At 44.2% G+C, this 12992-nt stretch overlaps 1 protein-coding gene across 2 annotated transcripts in view; it reads right to left on the bottom strand.

The window, feature by feature from the left end:
* The window catches only part of MARCHF4 (membrane associated ring-CH-type finger 4), a 105963-nt gene extending 93541 nt beyond the window's left edge, over positions 1-12422 (bottom strand). For both annotated transcript variants that reach the window (XR_008437865.1, XM_053982295.1), the window contains exon 1: positions 11651-12422. Coding sequence is in view for 1 of the 2 variants with exons in the window: in XM_053982295.1 (XP_053838270.1) it covers positions 11651-12109 (459 nt within the window). In the remaining variant the exon portion in view is untranslated. The remainder of the gene's footprint in view (positions 1-11650) is intronic.
* Positions 12423-12992: the final 570 nt, after the last annotated feature.

Below are 12992 nucleotides of genomic sequence, written 5' to 3'. Positions count from 1 at the left end.
TTTTACCCTGTACATTTCTGATCCTCCTAAACACAGGCAGAGCAGCTCAGATACACACAAACACACGTTTGTATGCCTTGTGTTTGCAAATAATCTCTGATGTGGAGCTTATTGGAGTGCTCTGTGGAAATCTATAAGCCTGTAGCAGCTTCTACATCCCCTTTGGCTTACTATAGCAATAAGAAATTCTGAAGAGTCCCTGCAGCTTAGTTTGCTTTCCTACTGACAGATGCACTTTGAATGCCTCTGATCAAAGTTTCTCCACTTACTAAGTTGCACAGAATTATTTCTGATATTCTCCCTGCCAGTCATGATCACTTAACTACAATCCTTCCCCTGATCACCTGGCTCTCCACTCCAGCTGAGTTTTCTACAGTGATGGAGTGACACATAGAGTTCTGCAGTCTTGAGGAAGAGCTGCTGCTATCAGCTATCTACCAAAGGTGTTTCTTCAGGTTTTCAAGCAGTCCTAGGTAGGGCTGGATCAACATCCTCCCCTTTTGTGCTGCCTGAAGGGCAAGTCCAACCATTTGGCTCTGTGTGACCACCCTATTGTGAAGTGCCCTTGAAAGAGGCTGACTGAAATAACAGATCCTGGACTGGGTCAGTGGAGAAGTCTCTAGAACTTTTACTATACAGTTCCCTATGTTTCCTAAATGTACAGTTTTCTGAAATATTCCAGTATTGACTTCAAACTTGCTAGTTCCACTTCTGCTGGCAGATGGATCTTTTTCGTGCCTTTTTGTAAAGAGAATTAAAAGCAAAGACAACAGCAGAAGAAGAGGTTCTCAGAGCAATGGAGCCAAACAGTGTGTATATTCTCCCTGAATTGTACCTGGTAGTAAGGTGGCTTTTCTGATGTCTAGTAGGAGTGGGCCTCTTATGACAGTTCCCCTCCATGGCATCACAAAACCAGTGTGGGGACTATGCCCCACCTGGCCACACATTTTCAGGCAGCTCATAAGAGCTTAAGAGTTCTGCAGCCCTTTATTTATCCAAGGTGGCTGGGTTTGGCAGAGAAGTTTAAATGTCACTGAGTGTATCTTGTGAACTTAGAACTGACATGTATAAGTACTGATGCTTGGGGAAGCAAGTAAGAAAGAGAGAATATTTTTCATTTGTATTAAAACATATCTTGGGACAGGTTTTGAACAGCTTTCCAGGCAAATAAATTGAAGGCAGAAAGCAACAATGCCCTGTAGAAGAGAGATTCCAGAAAGCAGTAATTGTAACAGAATGCTTTTGTTTGTTAAAAAGAGATTAACGGCTGTTTTGGTAGTAATAAGACAACGTATAATAAATTTCTGCTATATTGCATATTTTTAGAGACTCATAATTTTTCAAAATCTGCTTCTGTGAAGTTGAAAACCTTAGTTACAGATCTCTTTTTGCTCATCCTTCTGTTCAATTTAAACAAAAACTGTTCTTGCTCAATCAAGATTTTCTACAATCAGTCTATAAGACTCAGATTTGAAATAGAATCACCTCCTTGAGGTTTAGTGATTATTGGATCAAGAAGTGTCCTGGCTATGACAAAGAGAAATAACTAAGTTTTTGCTATTATTAGCAATGTTTGTTCTCATTCTTCAAGGTATAGATGGGCAAGTATTTTCCCTTGGTATTTATCTGACTACCATTACACAAATCTCAGCCCTTGTCCAAATCCACACCGGGGAGTTAGAGCAGACATTTAATCCTTTCTTTTGCAGAGCTCCTCCTAAATCACTGTAAAAGCTACAGGGAGATCTTACTGCTGTCTTCAGCCATCTCATGGTACAGCAAGAAAGCCACACTCTTCTCAAATGTGTATGGTTACAAGAGGAAACAGATACGATTTGAAACGCAAGAAAATCAAAAATACCCCCCCCTTACACACATATTTTTACCACAAGGGAAGTAAATATTAAATCTGGTGTCCAGAGACATGACTGGAATAACAGTCCTTGGAATTATCCAGCTCTGGATATCTGGAGACCTGATTTGGTCAGATCTGCTTGAGAACAAGATGATCTCCTGAGGTTCCCTAAAATCCTAAAATATTTTGAGGTTGTGTGAATTTGTTTGACCTGAGTTATAACTCAAAATTTTCACTATCATCTGACATTTGCACTGAATGCCTGAGCACACCTTCAAAGAGATGAAACTCCTGTCTGGCGTCACCAAGAAAAAGATGAGAGAGGAAATCTCATGAATAGCTGCAGGATGGGAAGGACAAGAACCCTCCCACAGATTTCACATGTCTGCGAAAAGGGCAAGAAATAAATCATAAGGAGTGGGAAAGGTAAAAATAATGACCCAACATGACCAGCTGGGCCAGGTCATGACAGTACAGCAAGCTGGACTTTATGAAGGAGTCCTCACTTCAGGCTACGGGGGCTCTAAAAATGTTTTTCTTAGAAATGATGTAGCCATCCTGTCTATGAAGAAAATTCTCCAGATGTGGGTTAAATGTAGGTGACAGCACTTCTGCTCTCATATGTCAGAGGAGGCTATGAACTGTTTTTTTCCTAACTAGCTGAATCCCATGAGTGTTTTTCCAGGCTGAAAGTTTCTTGCTTTTAATCTGATGTGGAATAAAACTGTCTTCAAACACAGAACTTTTTCCATGAGGGAAATCTTCTCTGCCAGCTAGCCCAAGGGTTTTTGAAGCTGGTTTCTAAGGATGCACACAGTACACAGTTCTTTCTGTGACAGAAAAGACAAAAGTTGATATGCAAAGACAGTTTCAGTTCTCTGTTTCCCTAGATTTTCTCCTTGGGCACTGCAACAATTTCCCATTTTGGAGATCTGAAAATCAAGAAGAGATATTTCTTCTCCAGTCCTTCCACTGCTATTAAGCTTCAAGCAGGAATTTCATTGTGGGAACTTATTTCACTGCTATTACAGAGAGGTTCTGACTAGACTAACCCAGAAACTCCATCTGGCCTTAAATCTTGTAAGAATTTCTGCCTTTTTAATGTTAAGGAAATATTGGGGTTTTATGTCCTAAAATGTGAACTCTGTAGGGCAAGAAAAGGCTTTGCTTCACTTCTTGGTACAATGTTTGACATATTGACATCCTATAAAGGTTATCATAGCATTAAAATAAAGAATGCTCAGGAGGCCAGAAGCACCCATAACTCTCCTTCTGCCTCTTGTTGAAACCCTCTCTTTAATTTCTTAACTGCTATTTCTCTCTTATACAGTATTTTATTATTGCCTACTTTTCTTGAATGCCCATCTGATCTGTCTTAATGTTCTTTTAATATCACTTGGAATGGGATAATAATATTCTTGTACTTCTCCAGCACCTTAAGCCCTGACAGGTCCTAGTGTGCTTAAGAGGGGAAAAAGAAATGGGAAGTGCTTAATTTATCAGAGAGTGCAAGGTCATGCAAGACATCAGACAGAGAAGAAGACTGATAAAACTAAAAGCACTGGGGTGTTTGGAGGGGCAGGTTTAGCCCATGGCCCTGGACTTGCAGGAAGTGCAAACCATCAATTGAGCTTTAGTTCAGCACCTGCAGGAAATTGCCAGGGTAGGTGCTGATGTGATGTGGGTGAAGTGCCAGCAGGATTCCTGCAACGCTGATGCTGTGTGTTATGTCTTCAACAGATCCTTCCACATGGGTTTTTTTTAGCTCTCCCAAACACTGAGAATTGGTGTAAAAAACTATACAGGATCTATCTGGATAAGGACAGGGAACACTGAAGGGTGTGGAGATGCACATGGAAGTTCTTAGAAAACCACTTCTTTCATCAAGATACCAGTCAAAGAAGTGAGCTTCTTGGTTTTGACTCCACTGAAGCAGGACAATGCCTGTGCTGGGAAATTGGAGAGGGAGGGATCACAGTAATGAAAGCAATAAATGAGGATCTGAGCAAATGTCTGTGCAACCCTAGAGAAAGCAAATGAACACAACGTAAGTACACAGCTGGGATATGAGAGAAAATAAGCTCAAGCTGGGTGTAGGGTTAATGCCCCAAGTGACAGTGTTAGCTAGCACAGGAAGATGCTAGGAGGAAACGTGAGCCACCCCATCCATAAAGTGATTGAGAAGCAGGAGAGGTGGTGCGGGCAACATTTCAAGCAGGACTGGCTAGAAGCCTGAATCTGTCAAGAAAATCAAATTCAGCCTTGCTAAGAGTGGCTTTAATTGGAGCAGAGAGCAGATATCTGAACTGAAGGAATGAGGATCCATTCACTCTTCCTCCACATGGCTGTAAGTGGGCAGGACCAGTCCCAGCCATAAGTCTTACCTATGGCAGTCACGGGATCCTTAAAGAAAAGCACAACTGCTCCTCCAGGTTTTCCTTCCAGCTCCCCTCAGGAGGCAAGGAAGAAGAGCTCAAGTCATTAAGGATCTGAAGATTCAACAGAGTTAATGCTTACTGCATCTGCAGGCCCTCTGTAAGGGGCTGCTACTGGGGAAAAATGGATGCAATTCGGCAAGGCCAAATGCAGCTCCTCCACCAGTGCAGTAATGCCAACTGCACAGAGCCAGGATGGAGGATTGGACAAGAAGCAGCTTTGAAGGACGGGGAGATCATGAGTTGAGTAACAATCAATAATCATCTGCTGTTCCCTAAATAAATGAATAAATAAAGAGGGCAAACATTAGCCTGGAATGGATGATTTCTGCTACCTGTTAAACAGGATTCAAAACCTTTCTGCCTACTCAGCACTGACAAGGATTCAGCTGGATAACTGTTTCCAGTGCATTTATAGCAAAATATGGATCATTTGGTAAGGATAACACAAAGGATGATTAGTAGTATAGAAAATACATCATAAAAGGAAAGGAACAATGGGGATTTGTTGGTACATAGGCCATAGGAGAACCTGTGCAGATAGAGACAAATAGGATGGGTGGGACCAAGCTCTGATGAGTCAACTGGCTTTGGCCAAAAAGAAAAGAAGGAAGAGGAGGTGAGAGAAAACCACCCAAGAGTGTAAAGAACAAGAAATGACATGACAGAAGATGTGTGAGAATTTCAGTATAGGGGCCTTGTCACTGGAAGCAGTCTGCCCACCATGATTTTGCCTTATCTCATCACTTTTCACAGAGGGGCATGAGGACAGTCCATTTATTATCTACATAGGCTTCCAGGTCCTGCTGTTACTTTCTTCACCAGAAGAAAGTCATCACTCATCACTCTCCACTGCCAACAGTGTAATCTGTTCTACTGTAACCAGTGATAAATCGGAAAAGGATAAAAGGTAGGTTGTGAAAAGATGGGGGAAGATAAGAAAGTCTTCAGCATCAAGCAATTCATTTTAGGTAAGCAATTCTGATTAACAAAGGAAAAGGAGAAAGATAAAAAGTTAACAAGCTATTCTGTAAGTCTGGTTTCCCATGGAAACCATATCATGATGGGGTTATTCTTTTTTTGCCTAATGGGATACACGTTCCTATTACAGCTGCTGTTCCATCTGAAGCTCTGTCCTCCACGGACTCTGAAGTGTCTAGCACAGATAATGCTATAATCTCTCCCTCAGCAGGACATTTCTAGCTTGCCTAGTCTTCACCCAACTAGTTTTCATGAAGCATACAGAATTTAATGCCTTTCATATCTCCAGATGTGGCTGTCATTAGCCAGTAGGTTTAGATGAGCATAACCTGTAACAGCTAACACCATCACACAGCTTTATTCCTGTGGCAACCAGATAAAAAGGGGATGGGATAGTCACAGATATGGACCACTAACAATTACAGTTGTTATCTTATTATGTTACTACAGGCCTAGGAGGAATGGAGACGTACAGCAGGCACATGGGATACACAGTATCACAGCTTTTTGGCACAACCATTTCTGACTTCTGGACTGGGCCAGCCTTGAATGCAAAACCACCCGATGTGAGCAGAAGGCTGCCACAGAGGAGGCCCTTGCTGGGAATGAATTTTTGCTTAAAAGACAACCTAAATGCAATTCAGTTTTGTACGAACAGAGCCCTTCCAGAGGCAAGTGTTGCCTTTGTGGAAATAACAGTGACTCTACAGATGCAAACAATGGAGCTACACGTTCTTGCATTGCTTTTTCTGTCACTAACTGACATCAGCCACTGTTAATCATGGCCTGAAATGTATATTTAAGAAACAGTGACACACAGACAAGTTCCTTCATGAAGCCTTTTATACAGGGAAAAGTGAAAGAAAAGAAAAACTGCAGCTCAGACTAGCTAGTAGCACTGAAATAAATGGGTCAGGCGTCAGAGTTTCAGCAGGCACAAAAGGTGAAAACCTTGTCTTCCAGAGCAATTAAAAGTCAATGGGATTAGTGGCTTTCACTATTATTTATAGAAACCCCGCTGTGTGCACAACATTATTGAAATACAGGGGTCAGGTCCCTGCTACTGGATGCCTACACTTTTGCTGTTGAAGTTAATGGGAGCTTTGCCAATCAACTCTGTGGCAGCAGCAACTAAATCTAAAATAGATGACATCCTGGGCTCCATTCAGTTGATGGCTCAAGTAAAGCTTTTGCCAAAGCCAAGAATGTTCTGCCTGCACAGTACAGATTTCATCCTGGGACAGGTGAAAGAGGAGAGGTAGCTATAGAGGTGTTAAAGATTCAAAGATGGGAAGGCAGAGAGATGGACTGAATGTCACAGGAAGCATCCTCTCTTTCTTTCTTTCTCTCATAAATTATAATATACAGATTGAAATCTAAATGGCTGCACTCCAGCATCTCTTATTCTTCAGTTTTAGCAGGACTGGCTGTTTTCTAATGAATGCTTCTCCTTCTAACAGCAAAGAAATGAATCCTGTGGGAACATAACTATGAAAAGGACATGGACGGAAGCCTGCACTTGTCTGTCATGTGATCCAACATGTTTGAAAACAGTGTCCTGATGGTCTAGCCAGTTTGGACAGACCGCGTGAAGCATCAACATCTATATTTGCAAGTTTTCTGGGCTTTGGACACGCTTGTGACACTGGTTGCACAGTTGTTTCTTCTTCCACTCATTCATTATCATACTTGTTCTCTGAATGCTTTGACACAGACTGCCTATTTTCCTCTTTGTCTTACTCTAGTACTTCATCTTTCTCAATCTTGCAACGTTGCAAATCAGAAATCAGGTATCCCAGCCTCCTCTTCTCCTCCTCTGTGCTGCTGAGAGACCAGTCTGTATAGCAGCAGTATCTCCTGACCTTAGCTCATGCCTTCTCTGCAGACCCTGTCATGCAGGAGCTGATGATGCTTTTTGCTCATGTCTGTACCAGGAAGAGGTTGAGATTCTCACCAGCTATTTCAAGTAACACATGCTAATGACCAGCTGTTCAATGGTACTGACCATTCCCTCAATCTACACAGGGCCCCAAGAATGTGTGTTAGTATAGGATGAATAATTTGAGGTTACTTTAATTCTAGAGAAGTTCTGAACATGGCAGGTGCCTACACACTGAAGACATTACCTTACATGAGCATGTAATCTAGACATGGACCTGCAGGGATGAATCTCACTGGTCAGGCACAGGAGGCTGGTGAGCTGTGGGACAAGACACCAGCCCCAGGACCCTGCTCCTAGTCGGTCTTACCCTGATCTCTAGATTGGCTTCAGATGTGAAGGGTGAATTTTACTTTTAGAAGTGTTATCATTAATTGTGATGACTCTAGGTATTCATAATAATCACATGGCTTTATAATACTTCATTAAACTTTAGCTCTTTCATTGTCCTGCAGCAGGGAGCTCCACAGCCCGGTTACATCTCACACAGAAATGCGTGTCTTAATATCCAATTTAAGTTGTCTTCCCTTCCAATTTTCTTGAAGGTCTTCATGTTCTCATATTAAGGAGCTGGTTCCTAAAAGTCTAGCAGGAAATCTGGTGGGAAGAATAGTCTTCATCCAAGCATTTCTATTGAATACTGAGCTAAGTCCAAGCCACCAGCCTGCAGGTAAGAGTCTACAATCTGTTCTCTCTGATCCTCCATAGCCAACCAAATCAACCACTACTGACTTTTCAAATCTCCATCTTTTCAGCATCTTTCCCCAAAAAAGCGAACGCGAAACGCAGATTGAAAATGATAGGTAAGAAAAGATGTGCACACACTCTTAACTGACAATATAACAAGCAAACCTTGAAACACGTGGCTTTCCAAATGATCTCCATTTCATTTAAGAATGGTTTTCTATTTATTTTCAGCACAGCTGAAAGCACCACTTCTGAGATCCTAAACTCCAGAGTACTGCTAACTCCTTGTGACGTGGGATAACAGTTTATCCCCTGATGCAAACGGACTTTTCACCCATGTCTTTTTCTGGTAATCCTCATGACTTGCTTTCAGCTTGGGACCATACCAAATACTGTGAAACATTTGTGAGAGAGGAGCTCATCTTAGTTTCTTTCTCTAGTAGAACATTGTCAGAGATTCAGGAAAGTAGACAAAATTCTACAATCACTAAGCATTAACCACAACAGAAGAAAATACTCTAGCATTTTTCTTCCTCAGTTTCTCCCCAGAGCTTTGCTGCTCAGTCCAGGGTCTCAGAATTTGCTGACACAATGATGCAGGACGTTCAGTCATTGAAACCTTTGAAAATGCCAAGCAAGTCCCTGAAAGGAAATGCCATTGCCAAGAGCTGAGTTCAGTCCCTCATCTTCAACGATATTTTGCTCTGATTTTCAATGAAAGCAGCTGCCTTTTTCAACTGTCAGACCTAAGCAGAGTTTGCTCTTCATGCCCTCAAAACACGAGCCCAGATGCTGCGATCCCCTGGCCATCAGATCCACTCTTTTCTTGCCCACATCCCTGGTTACTCTTGACTAACGTGCAAGGATCAGAACAGTTTCACAATAATGAGTATTCCTCCTTCCTACGGTCCTCAGCACATTTTTAAATGAAAGAATCAGCTTACAAACCAACATGAAGAGCTTAAGATATAAGCCTGAAGTATCATGCATGTTGGGCAATCATAAATTTAAAGCAAAAATCCCTACCAATTTTATTTTGCATTAGATATTAAATAAAACCTACTCGCAAAGCAAGATTACTAAGAAACCTTTTTGGCTGTTGTTTTGGTTGGGATTTTTTAATATCAAAACAGGATTAAAACATCTTTTGGAGACTCACTGTCATTTTATCTGAGTAAATAAGCTTAGAGCGCCTAACAGTCAATTTATAATGAAGGCTTTTGTTTTTGTTACTGTGATGCGGCCCTGCAAATTTGCCCACAGCTGCAGCAAATTCAGATGGTTTTGACAGGTAAATAAAATACTGTTTAGATCTGTCACTGTTATTAATCTGCAGAGTAAAGAAATGGCAATTAGAGTTTGATTCCAAGCATATAAATTTTCATTATGATCTTGGCAGGGGTGGTATAGAATAATGTGTGTCTATGACTTTTACAGTTGGGAGGGTCCAAAATACGAAGAGTCTTTGGTCAGCTGTTGAGCTGTAAAAAAAAATGGGAAATAAAGGCTAAACTGGTATTAAACACCACAACAAAAAGGAACAAGGAATGTGGGATTTAGCCCTGTTGGAGTTTTATTGACATAAGCGCCAAATCAACCAAACTGCGGGTCTTGACATCAGCTGCACCAATTCAGTGCTCAGTTTTTCTGAGCTGTACTTCCAGGAAGCTGTGTCAGGATCTGGCTGTGCTTTTAAACCCCACAGTTTGGGCCTCCATAATGACTTGTGCTTCCCAGCTGCTGCAGGGGAAAAAGGTTTCAAATACTCTTCAAGCAATGCTGGTGAACAAAAAATTATTTGTGGAATAAGGTGCTGCTCAAGGAGGAGTAGCAGAATACAGCTGCAAATATCTTATTGTATTGGTCAGAAACTGAGAATCAAAAAAGAGAAATCCTGGTGAAAATCTTATGAGATGCCAGTCACATCTGCTCAGCTCCTCACTCAGGTAGGCTGGCAGATGGTCAGCAAATAGTCTCACTTTTACAATGCAACCTACACTGGTCTTCAGTGTGAAAATTAGCATCCAATTATTTTCAAGCATTAATATTCTCCAAGGAAGCAAGCTACCTTTTAATTCTGCTTAGGCTCTATTTGCTCTGACACGTAAGCCAATCTCGCAGGTGCCTAAGTCTTGTGTACAAAGGCAGAATGGCAAGCCAGGGAAGAGTATTAGAAATGTGGAATAATGCAAATTCCCAGGAAGTGAATTGCATGGCTTCCAAGTTTTAGAAGAGATGGGGACAAGACAAGCAAGAGAAGAAGGTGTACACTATCTCCAAAAAAGGATTATTTCCTCCACTCCCATCTGAAAGCCTATGGTGAAAACGGGGTTTCACAGCTATCTGCCAGCTGCATAAACCATTAGAGAAGGCTACAGTCCATTGAGCACAGAGCTGTGACCTATGGAACCCTTGGTATGACATATCCAGCAGGGCTGTGGATATTGGGATCGGTTGGTGGCAGACCCCGCTTCTCCCAACGAAAAATGGAAGCCCATTCCCCACTTTTCAGCACCCATCACCACCATCCTCAAACCAACATAAGGGAAGGCACAATCACTGTATTACAAATGTAGGCAACTTTGGGAAAGGCAGGATGTGTGCCAGAGCATGGCCACTTTCAAATGAGAACTGGTTTTCTCCTTAGCAGAGCACACAGGTCCATGAAGGGGAAAGAACACCTGGGGTAAAACCCATTTTGTGTAAGATTTCAACGTATTACCTTACATGCCAGAATCTGTGTCCAAAATGGCAATAGTCAAGTTGAACTTTGCAACCCTTTTTCATACAAGGATGCCATATTATGACAGGTAATGGAATTATCCTGAGTAATAATGGTTATTTGCACATACAGGCTTGATCCCACAGCAGAGGTCTGCAGCCTTCCTTGCACCTGCAAGCTGTGTCATATTAGGTACAAATGTTGCTGGGTACATCACTCTAAGGAAGTTGCCAGCCTGAAAATGCATGAGATGCTTTTAATTGTCATTAAATATGGAGCATAATGCTCCAGGGTGGCATCTTATATTCTAGCATGGTTGCATTTGTTTCATTCTCTTGTATGGTGGAGGGAAACTTCACTGGCCTAACCTCAATCTGTATCATGGAGCATCTCAAGGCTGCAGCTTCAGCAGGTACAATCATAGCTTCAGCAATGAAGGTACAATCGTAGCCAGCCGTGTTTCTCCTGCAGATAGTGCAACTGGGAGCACAGGAGCAGCGGAGCACCTGCACAGTTCCTGTTAGCCATCCCCTGGGAAACACTAAAGTGGGATTGTCTCGTGCCATGTGTTTTGTACAGACTGAAGTTGTATTTTTAAAAGCAAAGAGCACATTAAACTCCTCCTTTGTATCACTTTTGGAATCATCGCAACTGGGTACCCACAAAGCACCGAAGAGCCTCCCTTGCTGAGATGTGCTCCGCTCCATGAAGGTGCCAGCATGTCCCTCCTCCCATGCCACAGCTGCACGGCTCTCAGGCTGGGCATGAGTGCCCGGGGCAAGGCTGCCGGGAAGCAGAAAAGCACGGAGCACGCTGCCACCCCACACCTCCCTGGGAAACACTACCGAGGTGCAAAATATGGAGTCCGGGGCCTGGGCAGAAGGCAGAGCCCCTCTGGGTTTGGGGTCCTGTTCCGGGCAACAGGGACAAGCCCCTCAAGCAGCAGACCCCGGGTCCCTCAGGCTGGAGCATCGCTGCCCCCGGGCCCGTCTCGGCCCCCACCCCAGCGCCCACCGCCCGCGGTCGCTCACCTGCTCGGGCCCCTGGAAGCAGATCCTGCAGAGCGGGGTGCGGATGCCGCTGTCGACGCTGCTGCCCAGCGAGTAGCGGTCCTCGGCCTTGCCCTTGCCGAAGTCATCCGAGGAGGTGCTGCTGGGCAGGGAGGCGGGCGGCTCCCCGGCGGGGCTGCCCCACTCCTCGGCGGCCGGGCTGCCCGCGCCGCCGCCGCCGCCCGCCGCCCGCCAGCCGGGCCCGCGCCCCCCGGGCGGTGCGGCCCCCGCCGCCGCCTCTGCGCCGCCGGGCATGGGGAGCGGCGGCGGCGGGGAGGGCGGCGGCGGCGCGGGGGGTCTCCGCAGTAGGAAGACCTTCAGGTCATTGAAGAGCATGCGGCAGCGGCACTTGAGGAGGCCTTGGTTTCGCAACATCTGTCTCGGACGGAGGAGCCCGCAGCAGCAGTAGCAGAAAATGCCCGCGCCGGGTGGTATTAACATGTGCCTTTCCTTGGCAGGCGGGCACGGGGGAAAGAAAAGGGCAGGAGCCGGGCGCCCCGCGGCCGGGGGGGCTCCGCGGCGGCCGCAGTGCCGGGGGGGCTGCGCTGGCCGCCGGGGAACGCACAAAAGCAGAGCCGGAGGGCGAGGGGCGAAGTCCCCGGCAGCCCGCTGCAACCCGGCAGGGACGGCAATTGAAAAAAAAAATCCACGCCAGGAAAAAAAAAACCGACTCTGTGCTGCTGAGGGATCCTTTCCCCCCTCCACAAGTTTGCTTAGAAATCAGCGGGAGGAGGAAATAAATCTCCCACGCCCGACGGTCCAGGGGCGCAGGCGGCGGTCTCGGGAGAAAGCCCCCGATCAGCTCTTGCAACTCCTAAGCCTGTAAAAAAGAAGGGTCCACGTCTCCGGTGGGTGTGGAGAGGAGAGAGAATATGGTTCTCTCGACAGTATTTGGCATCTCAAGTAATTTTCCTTTTTCTTCTATTTTATAATAATTTTTTTTCAATTAAAAAATAAAACCCGATCGCACGAATCCCGGTGTGCATCCAGACAAAATAGCAGCTGGTCTGGCTATCAAAATGCAAAATTGGTAGCTGTTGTTATTATCAAAATTGCCTCTTTGACAAAAAAGACCTTCACATTGTTTGTGGGAAAACACCCTACGTTTTCAACACTGTGCTCCCAGGTGGCTTCAGATTTTACCGTTGCCTTTAAAAGATTTCATTGTAAATATTAAAAGTCCGGAAAGAAATAATTAGCATTCAATGAGCTTAATCCCAGATGTACTGAGACAAATATATTTTTATATATATAATATATATAGCATATATATTTTATATATATTTATATATTCTGACCTTCTCTATTCCAGCAGCTGTCTGGA

This window comes from Vidua macroura, chromosome 7 (assembly GCF_024509145.1).
Source record: "Vidua macroura isolate BioBank_ID:100142 chromosome 7, ASM2450914v1, whole genome shotgun sequence".
Classification (NCBI taxonomy): domain Eukaryota; kingdom Metazoa; phylum Chordata; class Aves; order Passeriformes; family Viduidae; genus Vidua; species Vidua macroura.
Note: the sequence above shows the minus strand (reverse complement) of the source record. Positions and strands in the feature narration are given on the sequence as shown.